The sequence below is a fragment of the Aotus nancymaae genome, unplaced genomic scaffold (assembly GCF_030222135.1).
Source record: "Aotus nancymaae isolate 86718 unplaced genomic scaffold, 86718_ANA_hifiasm-v0.15.2.pri h1tg000108l, whole genome shotgun sequence".
NCBI lineage: Eukaryota > Metazoa > Chordata > Mammalia > Primates > Aotidae > Aotus > Aotus nancymaae.
In genome coordinates this window covers 30,562,023-30,580,769 of record NW_026988523.1, presented here as the reverse complement: position 1 = coordinate 30,580,769, position 18,747 = coordinate 30,562,023, and the positions used below count along the sequence as shown (strand labels likewise).

Here is an 18,747-nt window from a genome sequence, read left to right as displayed (position 1 = left end):
CAACCTGCATAAATACAGACAAAAGAGCCTTTGGCAATGTCATCCAAGCAGCGGATACCCCAGCCCTTGTTCTGTGTCTTGAATAGCTGTAGCCGAACTTGCAGTCCATGTTGCACCAACCGGTTTGTGCACATGTTTGGGTCACATTTGCAGCGTTTGTTACACTCATATACCCTGGGAGGATGTTAGAATAAAATCAATCATGATATGATCACTAGAGCACAAGAGATCCATAAAACTGTTATAATTCTTAAGCTATCATCATTTATAATGTGTTGTGGATAAAGATTCAAAATTAGGTTATGATCTAAGTGAGTGGATCTATTGAACTATCTATGCTGTTTGATTCATTTGGAAATATAGCCCAAGGAAAAAATTTAGAGGGTGGAGAAAGATTTATAAAGATGTTTATAGCAATACAGCTTATAAAAGTGAATGCCAAAATACCTAACACCTGGAAAAAAGCTAAGCAAACTATAATGGGAATATAGATTACAGAGCCATTAAAATAAGCACTATATAGACTGTCAATTTGTAGAAACAGATGCACAAAATAAAGATGTGAGAAATTCCAGGTGAGTTTTCTTACTAACAGTAATAAATAAATACATAAATGAATAAATGTGAGGAAAACAGAAGCCAACATAACAGATACTGAAAGGAAATAATAGGATAGGAGGAACTGTGACTAATGTTCATGGTAAAGTTGATTTTCATTCTTTCATTCAGTCAACATTTATTAAACACCGCTAACACTGGAAACATTAACAATGGAAAAGGTCGTGCCAGGTGCGGTGGCTCACGTCTGTAATCCGAGGACTTTGGGAGGCCGAGGCAGGCGGATCGCAAGGTTAGGAGATCGAGACCATCCTGGCTAACACTGTGAAATCACATCTTTACTAAAATTACAAAAAAGTAGGCTGGGCGTGGTGGGTCATGCCTGTAATCCCAGCACTTTGGGGGGCCAAGGCAGGCGGATCATGAGGTCAATAGTTCGAGACGACCCTGATCAACATGGTAAAACCCTGTCTCTACTAAAAATAGAAAAGTTAGCCAGGCACGGTGGTGTGCACCTGTAATCCCAGCTATTCAGGAGGCTAAGGCAGGAGAATCACTTGAATCCAGGAGGTGGAGGTTGCAGTGAGCCGAGATCACACCACTGCACTCTAGCTTGGGTGACAGAGCAAGACGCTATCTCAAAAAAAAAAAAAAAAAAAAATCGTAATTTCTACCCTCAGGGAGCTCATATTTTATCTCATTTAAGAATTTGGGCTAGGCTCAGTGGCTCATGCCTATACTCCCAGCTACTTAGGAGGCTGAGGTGAGAGGATCACTTGAGCCCAGGAGTTTGAGGTTGCAGGGAGCTGTGATCATACCATTGCACTCCAGTCTGAATGACAAAGCAAGATCACCCCATCTCTAAAAATGAAAAAAAAAAATTATTTTTGAACCATAAATCAGAGGGATCTAGTACATACCAACAGTAAAGGAAGATAATATAGTTATACTAAGAAAACTAATTGTTTCGGGTATCAACGTTTTTGCTGTATTTGCTTTGCTCAGTGTTAGAATTTTACTTATTTTCTTCATATGTAAAATCAATGGGATAAATTTACTTTTGCAAAGATAACAAGAGCTCAGTTGTTCATGACTTTAGTCATATCCCTCCAGATAAAGATGCTCTATAACTAGAGCAGCTTCTAGTTACTAAGCATATACTTTGTTTGGCATTGTGTGAATGCCTTATATATACATTTTTATATTCTATCCTTAAGCAGCCCTAATACAGGTGGTGGTCTTTTTTCTTTTTGAGACAAGGTATTGCTTTTTTGCCCAACCTCCACCTCCTGGGTTCAAGTGATTCTCCTGCCTCAGCCTCCTGAGTAGCTGGATTTACAGGTACATGCCACTACACCTGGCTAATTTTTATAATAGAGACAGGGTTTTATCACGTTGGCCAGGCTGGTCTCAAACTCCCGATCTCAGGTGATCCACCCACCTCGGCCTCCCTTTTTTTTTGAGACCTGGTCTTGCTCTGTCTCCCGGATCTATAGTGCAGTGGCACAAACAGAGCTCACTGCAGCCTTGACCTCCTGAGCTCAAGTGATCCTCCTGCCTCAGTCTCTTAAGTAGCTGGGACCACAGCTGCATGTCACCATGCCCAGCTAATTTAATTTTTTCTTTTTGTAGAGAGGAGGTCTCATCACATTGACCAGGCAAGTCTGGAACTTCTGGGCTCAAGCCATTCTCTCACTATGGCCTCCCAAAGTGCTGGAATTACAGGTGTGAGCCATCATGTCTAGCTTTTTCTTTTCCTTTTTTTTTTTTGAGATGGAGTCTTGCTCTGTTGCCCAGGCTGGACTGCAGTGGTGCAATCTCGGCTCACTGCAACTTCCACCTCCCAGGTTGAAGCGATTCTCCTGCCTCAGCCTCCTGAGTAGCTGGGACTACAGGCGCGTGCCACCATGCCCGGCTAGTTTTTTTTAGTAGAGGTGAGGTTTCACCATGTTGGCCAGGATGGTCTCAAACTCCTGACCTCATGATCTGCCTGCCTCGGCTTCCCAAAGTACTGGGATTACAGGTGTAAACCACTGTGCCTAGCCTAAGTGGTTACTATGTGCCAGGCAATGGGTAAACTGGTGATACAATGGTGAGCAAGACAAACAAAGAGACAGGTAAGACGCCTGCCCTTATGAAGGAGCTTATAATGGAAAAAGACAGAAGAAAAACAAGTCAATGAAGTGGTCATAAATGCTATAAAGAACACAAACATGGTGCTCAATGAGAGACTTAAGGGAGTAAAATGACCTAGTTTTAAAGTGGTCAGGGAAGGTCTCTCTGAGGAGGTGAGTTTACAGCTGAAAGCTCAAGGTTAAAGAAGATAGCCACACAAAGAAAAGTGGGAGGATGCCAAGAAGAGGGCACAGCATGTGCAAGTCTCCAGAGGCAGGATGGAAAACACTGGCTGAACTGGGTCCAGGAACTGAAAACGTATCAGTGTGGCTGGAACAACTTTGGAGGGAGATAGGAAAGGGCCAGATAAGTACAGTATTTTATAACCTAGGGTTAAGAGTTAGAATAAAATCCAAACAGCAATGGAAAAATATTACAGAGTTTTAAGCAGGGGAGTGACGTATTTGTGGTTATTTGAAAATACTGTTATGAAACATCTCAAACATGTAAAAAAGATATCATGAACACTCATTATCAAATCTAAACACTATTAGATTCAAATTTTTGTTAATAATTAAAACATACATGATTAGCAATGCAACTAAAACAACTGTCTATTCCTTTGTTTAGTTTTCCAATGTAATCAGCACAAATTCATCCTCTGATCTCCCCAACAGTCTCAATCTCCTCTGAAGGTAACCAGCACCTCAGGTTTTCTGTTAAACCAGTTTTCTGGAAGAAGTTGCTACTGCAGCATCTGACCTGCTCTTGCACTGGCTCTTCTCTATGCCTAGTACACAGTTGTCAGCCTGGAAGCCTTTGTCACTGCACTGTCATCTGCCTTCCACTTTCCTGGCTTCCCCTCTCACTTGTGCAAACATTTCCAGAAACTTTCTGAGAAGGGGAATGATGAAAAACACTGGGGTACTACATTTCTAAAAAAATGTCTTTAGCCTACCTTAATACCTAATTGATAGTTTGTGCAAGTTTAAAATTCCAGGTTGGACATAATTTTCCCTTAGAATTCTGAATAGATGTCTCAATTGCTATCTAGCTTCTAGTGTTACTTTCAGGAAAGGCTGAAGTCATTTCAAGTCTATTTTTTTAATGTGTTCTATTTCTATTCTCTAGAAGCTTTTAGGAATTTTTCCCCTCAGTGTTCTGATATTTTATGATAATGTCTCTTAATGGGAATCTATCTTCATCCATTACGGTGAAACCTAATTGGCCCTTTCAATTCAGAAAAACAGCCCCTTCAATTATGGGACACTTTCTGAATCATTTCACTGATGCTGTTAATTATCTAGTTCACATATTTATATATACCAATTTACCATGCTATACCCCACTCTTTTGTTGTCCTCCTCTTTTTTTTTAGAGACAAGCCTTCTTGTCTCTAAAAAAGAAGAGGAGGCTGCAGTGTAGTGGGGTGATCATAGCTCACTGCAGCCTTGAACTACTGGGCTCAAGTGATCTTTCTACCTCAGCCTCTCAAGTAGCTGGGACTACAGGCATGCACCACCATGCCCTGCTAATTTTTTAAAAACACTTAAAAATTTTTTTAAATTAGTTATTTACTTGTTTTTTTGAGACAGAGTCTCACTCTGTTGCCCAGGCTGGAGTGCAATGGCACAATCTCAGCTCACTGCAACCTCTGCCTCTTGGGTTAAAGTGATTCTCCTGCCTCAGCCTCTCGAGTAGCTAGGATAATAGGTGTGTAAAATCATGCCTAATTTTTGTATTTTTAGTACAGACAGGGTTTCGCCATATTGGCCAGGCTGGTCTTGAACTCCTGACCTCAGGTGATCCACCTGGCCTCTAAAAGAGTTGGGATTACAGGTGTGAGCCACTGTGCCCGGCCAACAATTTTTTTTTTCTTATTGAGATGGAGTTTCACTTTTCTTGCCCAGGCTAGAGTGCAATGGTGCAATCTTGGCTCACTGCAACTTTCACCTTCCAGGTTCAAGTGATTCTCCTGTCTCGGCCGCCCAAGTAGCTGGGATTACAGGCGCTCGCCACCGTGCCTGGCTAATTTTTGTATTTTTTAGTAGAGATGGGTTTTCACCATGTTGGCCAAGCTGATCTCGAACTACTGACCTCAAGCGATCCACCCGCCTCAGTCTCCCAAACTGCTGGGATTACAGGCGTGAGCCACTGCACCCGGCCCAACAATTTTTTTTTGAACACAGGGTCTTGTTATGTTGCCCAGGCTGGTCTCAAAGTCCTGGCCTCACATAATCCTTCAGCCTTACCCTCCTCAGTAGCTGTCCTCAGCCTCATACTGGCTCCACCTCCTCTGCTCAGCTTTGGGGCACCCAGGGCTTACTCCTGAGCCACCTTCTCTATTATCAACATTGTTTCTAGGTGAACTCATTCAAGCTTTAAATATTATTCCTGTGCTGATGATTCCTAAATCTTTATGTCTAACCCTTACGCTTCTCTTCAGAAATCCCAGTGCCTTCTTGACATTTCTACTTAGATTGCCTGAAGGCATTTCAAACTTAACATGGCCAAAACAAAAACTGAATTTCACTCAAACCTACTACTCCTTTGGTCTTCCATCTCAGTAACAGGCACCAACGGCCACTTAGATTGCTCAAGCCAAAAATTTAGGAACTGTCCTTGATTCTGCTTCTTCCCCTGATTCCACAATGTGCCAAGTTCTATAGCTCTACCTATTAATGCATCCCAAATCTATCCTTCTTACCTCTACTGCCACCTCCATTGTAGGCAAGCCACAGACACAACCACCTCTCTCTCTGCTATACTCCTATAATGATCTCCTAATTGGTCTTCCAAATTCTACTTTTGCCATCCTAAGACTTATGCTCTACAAAAAAGCCAGAGTAGCCGGGCGTGGTGGCTCACACCTGTAATCCCAGCACTTTGGGAGGCCGAGGCGGGTGGATCACGAGGTCAAGAGATCGAGACCATCCTGGTCAACATGGTGAAACCCCGTCTCTACTAAAAATACAAAAAATTAGCTGGGCATGGTGGCGCGTGCCTGTAGTCCCAGCTACTCAGGAGGCTGAGGCAGGAGAACTGCCTGAACCCAGGAGGCGGAGGTTGCGGTGAGCCGAGATCGCGCCATTGCACTCCAGCCTGGGTAACAAGAGCGAAACTCCATCTAAAAAAAAAAAAAAAAAAAGCCAGAGTAATCTGAAAAAGGTAGGTCACATCACTTGGCTGCCTAAAACCCTCAAAGACCACCATGAATCTGATTCTAACTTTTCTTTTTTTTTGAGACAGAGTCTCGCTCTTGTCACTCAGGTTGGAGTGCAGTAGTGCAATCTCGGCTCACTGCAACCTCTGCTTCCTGGGTTCAAGTGATTCTCCTGCCTCAGCCTCCAAAGTAGCTGGGATTACAAGCACACCCCACCACACCCAGCTAATTTTTGTATTTATAGTAGAGACAGGGTTTCACCATGTTGGCCAGGACAGTCTCGAATTCCTGACCTAAGATGATTCACCCACCTCGGCCTCCCAAAATGCTGGGATTACAGGCGTGAACCACTGTGCTGGCCTGATTCTAACTTTTCTCATTCTGGTTTACAAAGCCCTATGTAATCAGTCTCTGCCTACTTCTCTCTGAACACATTTCACTTACAAGAGTAAATCACAATCTGTTAAGATATTCATATAGTTATGAAATTAAGATAGTCTTTTTTTTGCAACAGAAAATTGCTATGTACTATTCAATCATTCTATGTCTTCATTTCAAGGAAAGTCCAAGAAAGAAATGTATTTTGGAAGTCAGGAAATAAGATCTAATGAATAAAATGCCTCTTCTGGTATTCTATTTTTGGTTCTAATTTTTAGAATTTCTGATGATTTCTATAAGCACAGAAAAACAAGACCATGCTCCTCAGTCTCTCTGAGGTATTCTGACATCCCTTGACTACTTACCCTGTGGGCAGACACTCTTCTAATCTCTTGTACTGGTAGCCAGAGTTAGCATTGATTTGGCCTCCTGGGGTACAGGCTGTAGCCTGGACAGTTAGCTGATGGCAGGCACACTTGGACCTATATGACAGGGGGAAATAAAGGAAAGGAGCGGGGGGATCAGAGAACAAAATAACACCATACACACGCATCCCATGTTGCTCAGTGTGGCCATGTCAGTCTCCAGTCTCCCTACCTCATAGCTTTCATGGAGGCCTCAGAGCAGGAGTTCCAGGTGAGGGAGGAGGTAAAGGGAGATGGGGAAAGCAGTACAGATACAAGGCAAAGGAAGAGGCAAAAAGAAAGGCAACCATAGCAAAGCTGGAGGCAGGGGCAGTAATTCCCCAACAACTCACTTGTCCCGACACCCATCCTTGCAGTCACAGCCAACCAGAAATTCAGGGCCTGTGTTAATGAAAACACCCTTGCCAGGGATACGTTCCTTGCTGTAGGCCACCTGGGGTGGAGGGGTTGTATCAATCTCATTAACACAGGATAGGGGAACATCTTCTTTCCCATAGGTGATGTCCAAAATATAGTAGAAAGGCTTATAGGGCTGAAACTTGCGGTCCACAAGAACGTATGGATCCAAACAGAACATCTCCAGGAAGAGGAAGTCACAGCCAGTCTCAAAAAGGTAGCGTTCGATCTCCTGCATTGTCCGAAGGCACAGACCACAAGGTGTCTTATAGATAACATGAAAGCCCATCTTGCGGTTAACTCGACGCCGGGCTGTCATCCGCCTAAAGTCATATAGTAATGGGACCAGCAGAGGGTTCTTGCCTCGGTACTGCTCATTCCTCATAGGTCTGACTCGAGACAGACAGGTATAGCTGCAGACATGAGGTAAGTAGAAAAGCTTCTCCATGGGAGCACGGTAGGAGGGCTCTGCTGGGGCCCGCTCCAGCATGCCATGGAAGGCTGGGGGTGCTGGAGGTGCTGGAGGGCCTGGGGGTGCTGGGGGTGCTGAGGGTGCTGGGGCAGAGGCTGTGGAGCCTAAAGGTGATCTGCAAATGAGATGCAAGCGATCAGATCAGAAGGCAACAGGACCTCTGTTGTATAATTAACCCTCCAGCTAGCTAAGCCATTTCTCTCATCTTTCAAACAGCTGTGCTCCTGAAGCTAAAGATGATTCAATTAAGATTTTCCCTTGCCCTACCAAACCTGAACAATGAAACTCCCTGGTTACTCTTCACTAACTGATAACATCTCTATTTCAACAGTATATCTTTCCTAAAATGTATTTGTCTGTGAATTATGGAAGTAGAGTCCAGTCTTCTACCAATGTCTTTTTTTGTCTGCTGTGTGTTCTAGAAATGTCCTTACTAACTACTTCCAGAATTAAAGGAAAGAAGCTGTGGTATTTCCTTTCTATTTTAGCAATGATGGCACCATGTTCAATAAGAAGTTTTAACAAATGGCTTTCTGATGATACCATATTTCCAAGCACCCAGCTTCTTTGAGACAGCATCTTGTTCTGTTACCAGGTTGGAGTGTAGTGGTACCATCTCAGCTCACTGCAACCTCCGACTCCTGGGTTCAAGTGATTTTCCTGCTTCAGTCTCCTGAGCAGCTGTGATTACAGGCACATGCCACCACGCCCAGCTAATTTTTGTATTTTTAGTAGCGACGGGGTTTCACCATGTTGGCCAGGATGGTCTCTATCTCCTGACCTCAGGTGATCTGCCTGCCTTGGCCTCCCAAAGTGCTGCGATTACAGGTGTGAGCCACTGCAACCAGCCCAAGCACCCAGCTTCTAATTCAATTATTCTTACTTTCTATTTATTAGAAACTTCTATGGGTAAAGCTTCCTTTTCAAGTCCAAACTCCTCACCATCTTAAACTAAGCCATTCAGAGCCAAGGAACCTTCCCCCTACACGGTGACCACTCATTGCCATCCTGCCTACAGAAAGCCTCAGGTTTTCTCACCTGTATGTCTGGTTGATCCCAGGTTTACCACCAGAGACATTTTCACTGAGTGCAGGAGACGTAGGGGAGGAATGACCAGAGCCCACAGATCCTGGTCGGAAGGATGTGCTCTTTTTGGCTACCTGCTTCCGTGACTGGGCAAGCTGGCTTTCCAAACTTCTAGGAGATTAAAGAGAGCATATAGTAAGGGATGTGGAAAACATAATATGAAAGAAACTGAAGAAAAAAGAAAGACTAACACTCACTCACTGTCACCTGCTTGGGGGGATAGAGGTGGAGCAGGTGGGAAAGGTGGGGCAGGTGGAGCTGTAGGCTGTGGGGGTTCCACTGGCTTGAACTGGGTTCCAGTACCAGTCAGATCCTGTGTGTACTGGACAACAGGGCCTTTGCTCCTCACAGCACCTATAGGAAAAAGGAAATTGATCACTGAGAAGATGATAGCTATGATGCTTTCAGTCACACATCTGATCCTTAACTTATACAATATAAAAAACCAGCAATGGCTGGACACGGTGGCTCACACCTGTAATCCCAGCAGTTTGGGAGGCCAAGAGGGTGGCGGGTTGCTCGAGGTTATGAGTTCGAGACCAGCCTGGCCAACATGGTGAAACCCCATCTCTACTAAAAATATAAAAATTAGGCATGGTGGTGCACATCTGTAATTCCAGCTACTCAGGAGGCACAGGAGAATCACATGAACCGGGAGGTGGAGGCTGGAGTGAGCCGAGATCGTGTCAGTGCACTCCAGCCTGGGTGACAGAGTGAGACTCTGTCTCAAAAAAAAGAAAAAAAGGGCCGGGTATGGTGGCTCATGCCTGTAATCCCAGCACTTTGGGAGGCCGAGGCGGGTGGATCACAAGGTCAAGAGATCGAGACCATCCTGGTTAACATGGTGAAACCCCGTCTCTACTAAAAATACAAAAAATTAGCTGGACATAGTGGCGCGTGCCTGTAATCCCAGCTACTCAGGAGGCTGAGGCAGGAGAACTGCCTGAACCCAGGAGGTGGAGGTTGCGGTGAGCCGAGATCGCGCCATTGCACTCCAGCCTGGGTAACAAGAGCGAAACTCTGTCTCAAAAAAAAAAAAAGAAAAAAGAAAAAAAAGGTACCAATGGACACATTTTAAGTAAGTGCTAAGACTCTCAGTTCCTATTATTAACTGGCATGGATGCCGGGACATGTTGTTTTGACTTAGATAAGACTTTTTCTTTTTTTCTTCTTTTAAAGTGAAAGCAAGTTTATTAAGAAAGTAAAAGAATAAAAGAATAGTGGCCGGGTGCGGTGGCTCATGCCTTTAATCTCGGCATTTTGGGAGGCCTAGGAAGGCAGATCACCTGAGGTCAGGAGTTTGAGACTAGCCTGGCCAACATGGTAAAACTCTGTCTCTACTAAAAACACAAAAATTAGCTTGGCGTGGTAGGGAGTGCCTGTTATCCCAGTTACTTGGGAGGCTGAGGCAGGAGAATTGCTTGAACCCAGGAGGCAGAGGCTGCAGTGAGCCGAGACCGTGCCACTGCACTCCAGCCTGGTGATGGAGTCAGACTCCATTTCAAAAATAAAAATAAAAAGAATAGCTACTCCATAGGCAAAGCAGCCACTTTTTTTTTTTTTTTTAATAGACAGTGTTCCACTTTGTTACTCAGGCTGGCGTGCAGTGGTATGATCTTAGCTCATTGTAACCTTGAAATCCTGAGCTTCAAGTGATCCCCTGCCTCAGACTCCAGAGTAGCTAATAGTACAGGTTGACACCACCACACTCAGCTTGTTTTTGTTTTTTTGTTTTGTAGAGATAAGGTCTTGCTATGTTGCCTAGCCTGGTCTCCAACTCCTGGCCCCAAATGATCCTCCCACCTCAGCCTCCCAAAGTACTGAGATTACAGACATGAGTCACCATGCTGAGCCTTAGATAGGACTTTATATCTTCCTATCTCAGATGATTTACCTGATTAATTATGTTATACTTTGGGGGAATATTTTCAGAAACATTCTTTAACCAACTAATTTTGGCAGAAAAAAATCAACCTGAAAGTATGACAGTAATATTAAAAAAAACAAAAACAAATCTGCTTTTTGTTTTTGAGACAGAGTCTCATTCTGTCACCCAGGCAGGAGTGCAGTGGCGTGATCATAGCTCACTGCAACTTTGACCTCCTCAATTCAACTGATCCTTCTGCCTCAACTTCTTGAGTAGCTTAGACTACAGGTTACTGCCACCATACCCAGCTAATTTTTGTGGTCTTTTTTTTTTTTTTTTTGGTAGAGAGAGTGTTTCACCATGTTCCCCAGGCTGGTCTTGAATTCCTGAGCTCAAGCAAACCACCTGTCTCAGCCTCTGAAAGTGTTGGGATTGTAGGTGTGACCCACTGTGCCTGGTCAGATCTGGGTTTTAAAGAAAACTGACTAAATGCTTAATGTGGTAGCTTATGCTTGTAATCTCAGCACTTTGGGCAGTTGAGGCAGGCAGACAACTTTAGCCCAGGAGTTCAAGACCAGCCTAGGCAACATAGCAAATAAACATAACCCAGTCTCTGTTTATTTAAAAAAAGAATAAGAAAACCAACCATAGATAACACACAAAGCTGACAATTCTTACATGGACAACAGAGGGTAGCTACTATCACCCTAACCTAAAACCAATTGTTTCAGATTTTTATGTGGTTGTTTAGAACAAATCAGAGCCACAGCATGGGGAAGCAGCAGGACAAATCAATCACCACTATTGGAAACAACTCGGCACACATCCTGTTTCCAACGAGTAAGCAGCGTCACTGTGGTAAACAAAGGACAGCCATTGTATATAATCTTTGCTGGTTGGCCCTGTTTCTTCCCTCCCCCAGGTATCTTTCAGGACATACCCATGTTTGGACGTGTCCTGAGCTGTCCTCCTTGCTTCTTCTCCAGTGCAGAGGCTGAGGATGTTTTCATGCTGAACATGGGCTCCAGCCGTGTAGAGCCTCGATAGATCCACTCACATCTTTTGTCATCCTGAGGAATTAGGAGAGAAGAATGAAGGGAAATATCTTACAGGCTAGAATTTATCCTGTCCTATATAGAGGATATACACCATGTGTCACCTCTGGGAAATCTCCCTGATGAGCCTTAAATTCCTTATTTACTCAATAAACTTATGTGCCAGGCTCCATGAAGGGTATCAGGAACACAGTGAAAAATATATACTCCTTGTTTAAGGAATTACAGGAGCAACAGATGTCTATACTGAGTATAAAAACTAGGATTGCTGGGCACAATGGCTCACACCTGTAATCCTGATAAGTTGGGAGGACGAGGCAGACAGATTGCTTGAGCTCAGGAGTTCAAGACCAGCCTGGGCAACATGGCGAAACCCATCTCTACTAAAAATACAAAAATCAGCCAGGTGTGGTAGCCTGCACTTGTAGTCTCAGCTACTTGGGAGGCTGACCATGGGAGGACCATCTGAAACCTGGAAGTTGAGGCTGCAGTGAGCCGTGACTGTACCACTGTACTCCAGCCTGGGTGACAGAGTGAGACTCTGTCTTTAAAAAAAAAACTCAAAAAACAAACAAACAATAACAACAACAAAAAAAAAACAGGCTGAGCACCGTAGCTCACACCTGTAATCTCAGCACTTTGGGAGGCCGAGCCTCGTAGATCACTTGAGGTTAGGAGTTCGGGACCAGCCTGGCCAAATGGTGAAAACCCGACTCTACTAAAAATACAACAAATTAGCCGGGCATGATAGTGAGCTCCTGTAAGCCCAGCTACTAGGGAGGCTGAGGCAGGAGAATCACCTGAACCCAGGAGGCAGAGGTTACCGTGAGTAGAGATCATGCCATTGCACTCCAGCCTGGGCAACAAGAGTAAAACTCCGTCTGAAAACAAAAAAAAATAAAACAAAACAAAAATACAGCAAACTAAAAACATAAGATCATAAGGCCTCAGGAGTAAAGGGCTGAGAACACTGAGAAGAAATTTCTCATTTCTTCTGGCTACTTTGGGGACACTGCCTACTGGGTAGCCCTGTTCTCCAAGAAGTAGTATTAAAAAATATTTTTAAAAAATTAAAAAAAAAAAGAAATAAAGAAATAGAACTCTAAGAAGGGAGAAACAAGGGAGAAAAGAATGAGTACAAAAGATCTGAGTTAAATTGAAACTTGAAAGATAATCAAGACTCCTAGATCCCTCTTCTTTGTATCAGTATCCTATTAAAAACTTAACCCTGGAAAAATGGAATTGGCTGCCTTTTCTGTCACTATACACAATGTGAATGCTCCTAGAAAAAAAAAAAAATCAAAACCATGTAGATTAATATGGAATTTCTTTTTCTTTCTTTTTTTTTTTTGAGACAGAGTTTCACTCTTGTTTCCTAGGCTGGAATGCAATGGCATGATCTCGGCTCACTGCAGCCTCCACCTCCTGGGTTCAAACAATTCTCCAGCCTCAGCCTCCTAAGCAACTGGGATTATAGGCACTTGCCACCATACCGACTAATTTTTTTATGTTTAGTAGAAACAGGATTTCGCCATGTTGGCCAGACTGGTCTCGAACTCCTGAACTCAGGTGTTCTGCTTGCTTCAGCCTCCCAAAGTGCTGGGATTATAGGCAGGAGCCACCACACCCGGCCAGAGAATTAATTTTTTTATTTTTTGAGACATAGTCTTGCTCCGTTACCCAGGCTGGAGTACAGTGGTGTGATCTCTGCTCACTGCAACCCCCACCTCTCTGGCTCAAGCAAGTCCCCTGCCTCAGCCTCCCAAGTAGCTGGGATTATAGGTGCATGCCACCAAGCCCAGCTAATTTTTTTGCATTTTGAGTAGAGATTGGGTTTCACCATGTTGGTCAGGCTAGTCTCAAACTCCTGACCTCATGATCTACCCGCATTGGCCTCCCAAAGTTGTGGGATTACAGGCGTGAGCCACCGCACCCGGCCAAGAATTAATTTTCAACAATGACCCACAGAGGAACAACAAAAAGAACAAAGTATAATTTGGCCAAAACCAGAACACATAGGAGGATAAGGAAGAGGAAGGCTATGGAATGGCTATAAAACCATCCTCATTACTGCCTCTTAAGTCTCTCCCACCAACCTCTGCCTGCAAAATTCTAGCGAAGAACAGTACCAGGAAGAGGATCCTGACTAGGCTGCCATCCACCTCCTCAACTCGGGACTTCCACCATGTGCCTTCCCACTCAGTCTTGATAAGCTGGCCACTCTTGAGCAGTACCATGGGGCGGTTGGGGTAGGCAGTGACATACTCCTCTATGAAGTCACGACAGGAGATGTCTTCTATGTCCTCCCAAGTCTTTTTCACTGTTTCAAGGAAGAAGTAGAACTGAGAGGGCAGGTAGGGCATGTCTTGATAGGGAAAAGGCTTGGCAAGGAGACATTTGACATTTTTCAAGTTGAAAAGGAGAGAAAAAGTAAAATCAGAACCTCAAGGGAAGCAAAGCGAAGACCACCTAAGTAATACACATAATGCACAAATTGTACATACTTACAAATTGGGTAACTAATAAATAAGTAATATACAATAAAGGGGATTCACTTATTTTAAATAAATGGATGTCTCTCCTTTGGAAAATTCAAGTGGAAATTCTTGCTCACTTGTTGGTAAGTCTAGTGGTAAATTTAAAAGGATCAGATGGCATCATGAAATGAAAAAATTAGTCCTTCCTTCTTGTTCTCTATCAGGTTTTTAAGAGACTCAGAATGTGTTTACTGCCATGTTATGTGTCAACACAGCACTGTTAGATGATTCTTCTGTTGTTAAAAATGATTGTTTCTGTAGGAGTCTGCTCCCAAGCCAGGGTAACAAATATAGAGAACACAATCATGTTCCATCTAACAGAGCTTCTGTGGAAAGCATTATGCAGAATACACATTTATACAAGTGTTAGGTGCAGCATGACACTAGGAAAGAAGTAACACCTTTTCCAACCTAACTCACTTAGAAATGAAACTGAAGCACATCTATAACATGAGCAGTCTACTCAAGGTCATTCATGATCTAGTGTCTCACTTTTTGGCTACAAAGACCCATAAAACTGTATCTCCCAAAGGACATCAACCAAACTTAGGCTCTTTGAGACTGAAGTACCAAAACTGAGCCAAGGAAGAAGAGAGGGACACTCACGTGGCCGGCAAATGGGATACAGTTCAGACTGTGTGACATAGGAAGCATAGCCATCATCAAAGAAAATGAGAAACCTGTAAGGGAAGAGTGACAGTAGAAAGACCTGGGGTTTATATCTAACATGATCCACAGAAATTATTTTATCACAGCTTCTACTTCTCTGGATCAAAACAGGATGTACACCAGGGAAGACACCAGTCTACCACTTTCTTCCTGTTTTCCTTCTTTCCACTCTGGGAGTTAGGAGTTCTCCCTTAATTTAACCAACACATCCCTACTTTTTCAAAAAACATATATATGTATATTTTGAGACGGAGTCTCCTTCTGTTACCCAGGCTGGAGGGCAGTGGTGCAATCTCGGCTTACTGCAACCTCTGCCTCCTGGGTTCAAGCGATTATCCTGACTCAGCCTCCTGAGTCGCTGGGATTACAGACATGTGCCATGACACCTGGCTAATTTTTGTATTTTTAGTAGAGACAGGGCTTCACCAGTTGGCCAGGCTGGTCTTGATCTCCTGATCTCAAGTGATCCACTCGCCTCGGCCACCCAAAGTGCTGGGATTACAGGCATGAGACACTGCGCCCAGCCAATAAAAACATATATTATTTTTCCTCTATCAGATTCCTATGCTGCTGCTAACCATTTAGTCTCCATTTCTTTCTTCTATGTGAATCCCCTATTCCCCTGATATTAATCACTCTTGATTATTCTCTTCCTAGTTTTCTCTTTGAGGAAAGAAAAGGAAAAAGAAAAAAAAAAAAAAGAAGAGGGAGAAAGAATCATCCACATGATTCCTGTGGTCAAGAAAGAGTAAGGGTTTCAGTCCACTAGGGACTAAGAACACAAAAGCTAATTGTGAGATCTGGTCTATGGCACAGACAGGGCAGGTGCTGTGCTCCCAGCCTCCACCCCTTTACAGTCCTCTGTCCAGGTACCTGAGCTTGTTTTTGACGTTTGGTGTCTCAGCTACAATGCCAGCATAGAGCCAGACTTGATTCCCATCTTTGTATTTGGCGACCACCCGACTGCCCACAAACAGCTTGTCAGCAGGAGGGTGGTAATCATAGGCAATATGGTTCCCCGACAGTAGACTCTTTCCTTTGTTGTCAAATTTCACCTTGTACTTCTTCCCCGGCCCTGAGTAAAAGGGAAAGATAAATATTTTTTAAAACTGCCAGTTTCTGTATAAATCCTGGCTGCTATGTGAAAGACAAATGGGAAGGTTACATGGAAAAGAAACAATCAGCGGTGGAGGGTGCAGGTTGCCTTTAATGAGTGGTTCCTCTAAGTCTGCACATACCAACTGTCTGGATGGCAATAAGGGTGCCTTTGTGCCATGTCTTAGTTCTCTTCTTGCCCAAAATTCGCATGCTGACTATCAGGTCACCATCTTTGCTTAGTTCTCCAGACATCTGACTCAAGGTTCCTATAGAAGAAAGAAAGTTATTCTAAGAGTTATGATATAGGTTGGGTAGAGAATGGGAAGGTAAAGAGGGTAGTCAGGTAATCAGGGAAGATGGGGTAATTTTTTATACCTAGCCACTTTTGTGGCTTCCTTGGCCAAAGGCAGAAATACAACGCACAGATAACTCCATTGTTTATACTAACAGGAAAAACTGAAATAAATGAAGTCCACATGTAACTCAAGAATATCCCAGGGCTGGGAGTGGATGACATCTGTTATTCCACCACTTTAGGAGGCTGAGGTGAAAGGATGGCTTGCGGTCAGGAGTGCTGACCAATCTGAGAAACAAAGTGAGATCCCATTTCTACAAAAAAAAAAATTAAAAATTAGCTAGTGTGGTGGCACGCATCTGTAGTCCTAGCTACTCAGGAGGCTGAGGCAGGAGGATCATTGGAACCCAGGAGTTAGAGGCTGCAGTGAGAGTCATGATCGTGCCACTGCACTCCGAACTGACAGAACAAAACTCTCTCAAAAAAAAAAACCAAAAAAAAACAAGAAAAAAAAAGAGTATTTCACTTTACCAAATAAATGTTTCCAACTCTTTATTAACAGCAACAGTAACTCTTAAATGCTAAGCAGCATTTATAAATCATTTTCCTGTAGGATATCTATGAATAGCCCTAATCTACAAAGCTTTCCTCAATTTTTTTTTTTAAAGACAGGTTCTTGCTCTGTTTCCAGGCTGAAGTACAGTGGCACAATCACAGCTCACTGCAGCCTCAAACTCCTGGGCTCAAGCAATTCTCCATCTCAGCCTCCTGAGAAGCTGAGATTACACGTGTGCACCATCATGCCAAGCTAATTTTTTTTTTTTCCATTTTTTAAAAAAATTTTTTAAAAGATGGGGTGTTTCACCATGTTGGTCAGGCTAGTCTTGAACTCCCGACCTCAGGTGATCCACCTGCCTTGGCCTCCAAAGTGCCTGGATTACAGGTGTGAGCCACCACGTCCAGCTCAAGCTAATTAAAAAAAATTTTTTTTTTGAGGCGGAGTTTCGCTCTTGTTACCCAGGCTGGAGTGCAATGGCGCGATCTCGGCTCACCGCAACCTCCGCCTCCTGGGTTCAGGCAATTCTCCTGCCTCAGCCTCCTGAGTAGCTGGGATTACAGGCACGCGCCACCATGCCCAGCTAATTTTTTGTATTAGTAGAGACGGTGTTTCACCATGTTGACCAGGATGGTCTCGATCTCTTGACCTTGTGATCCACCCGCCTCGGCCTCCCAAAGTGCTGGGATTACAGGCTTGAGCCACCGCGCCCGGCCCCTAATTTAAAAATTTTTATTTTATGTGCTTTATTTTTTTCTGACACTATCCACCTGGAGAATTTTAAAACATTTTTCTGTAGAAATGGGGTTTCGCTGTTGCCCAGGCTAGTCTTTGATGCTAGGCCTCAAGTGATCCTTCTGCCTCAGCCTCCCAAAGCTGCTGGAATTACAGATGTGAGCCACCATACCTGGCCTCAAACCTCTTTGTAACAAGAGTCTGAGTTACTCTCTTCTTCCTAATCTCCACCTGGAAGAAGTAGTCATGAGGATGGAAAACAGCCTAAACATAGGATGCTAAAGAGGTATTGAAATAAAACCATCACAGACTGGAAGATCACCATCAGTGTAACTGGGATCTCATAACTACTAAAGATAATGAGTCTGGCATGTCACAAACAATCAGCAGACACAAGACTTAAGATCTCTATAAAAATTCACCTCCCATCTGTACCCAGGTATTTTTTGACCCTAACCTTTATGCAGATCCTGGGAACTACTCTTCTTGTTGACAGCATCCATGAACTTCTGAACATCTTGAGCTGACTTTCTTAAGGCAGCCATAGCTTCACGGAGCTATAGGGGAAAACAAGTTTTGAAACAGTAACATGGGTTAAAATAACTTCAGAATAAAACACAACTTGTATATCAAAAAAACCAAAATGGAATGAGTTGAATAAGAGTTATGTTTGGAAGCTTATGGTTACTTTGTCCAGCAAAGCTGCCCTTTCTGTTTGTTTTTTTTTTGTTTTTTTTGAGACAGAGTTTCGCTCTTGTTACCCAGGCTGGAGTGCAATGGCACAACCCTGGCTCACTACAACCTCCACCTCCTGCGTTCAAGTGATACTCCTATCTTAGTCCCCCTGAGTAGCTGGGATTACAGGCATGTGCCACCATGCCAGGCTAATTTTGTATATTTGGTAGAGATGGGGTTTCTCCATATTGGTCAGGCTGGTCTTGAACTCCTGACCTCAGGTGATCTGCCCTCTTCAGCCTCCCAAAGTGCTGGGATTATAGGCGTGAGCCAATGTGTACAGCTTTTTTTTTTTCTTTTTAAATAAAGACGGAGTTTCACCATGTTGGCCAGGATGGTCTCGATCTCTTGACCTCGTGATCCACCCGCCTCAGCCTCCCAAAGTGCTGGGATTACAGGCGTGAGCCACCGCGCCCAGCTTTTTTTTTTTTTGAGACAGAGTCTTGCTCTGTCGCCCAGGTTGGAGTGCAGTGGCATAATCTTGGCTCATTGCAACCTCCACTGCCTTGGTTCCAGCAATTCTCCTGTCTCAGCCTCCCAAGTAGCTAGAATTACAGGCGCGTACCACCACACCCTGGTAATTTTTGTATTTTTTTAGTAGAGACGG

The 18,747-nt window shown here is 43.7% G+C and overlaps 1 protein-coding gene across 7 annotated transcripts in view; it reads right to left on the bottom strand.

Annotated features, from left to right (window-relative positions):
* Positions 1-18,747, bottom strand: part of SETDB1 (SET domain bifurcated histone lysine methyltransferase 1) — a 39,201-nt gene that overhangs the window by 6,183 nt on the left and 14,271 nt on the right. For 3 of the 7 annotated variants that reach the window (XM_021674282.2, XM_021674285.2, XM_021674280.2), the window contains exons 5-15: positions 17,863-17,962; positions 15,960-16,085; positions 15,595-15,796; positions 14,659-14,732; positions 13,645-13,835; positions 11,401-11,530; positions 8,791-8,947; positions 8,546-8,704; positions 6,972-7,622; positions 6,580-6,696; positions 5-174 (exon numbers count right to left, since the gene is read on the bottom strand). In XM_021674282.2, the coding sequence (XP_021529957.1) occupies positions 5-174; positions 6,580-6,696; positions 6,972-7,622; positions 8,546-8,704; positions 8,791-8,947; positions 11,401-11,530; positions 13,645-13,835; positions 14,659-14,732; positions 15,595-15,796; positions 15,960-16,085; positions 17,863-17,962 (2,077 nt within the window). Of the gene's footprint in view, positions 1-4; positions 175-6,579; positions 6,697-6,971; positions 7,623-8,545; positions 8,705-8,790; positions 8,948-11,400; positions 11,531-13,644; positions 13,836-14,658; positions 14,733-15,594; positions 15,797-15,959; positions 16,086-17,862; positions 17,963-18,747 lie in introns of those variants that run through there. The other 4 variants (XM_021674284.2, XM_021674283.2, XM_064370863.1 and 1 more) reach the window with 3 other exon arrangements.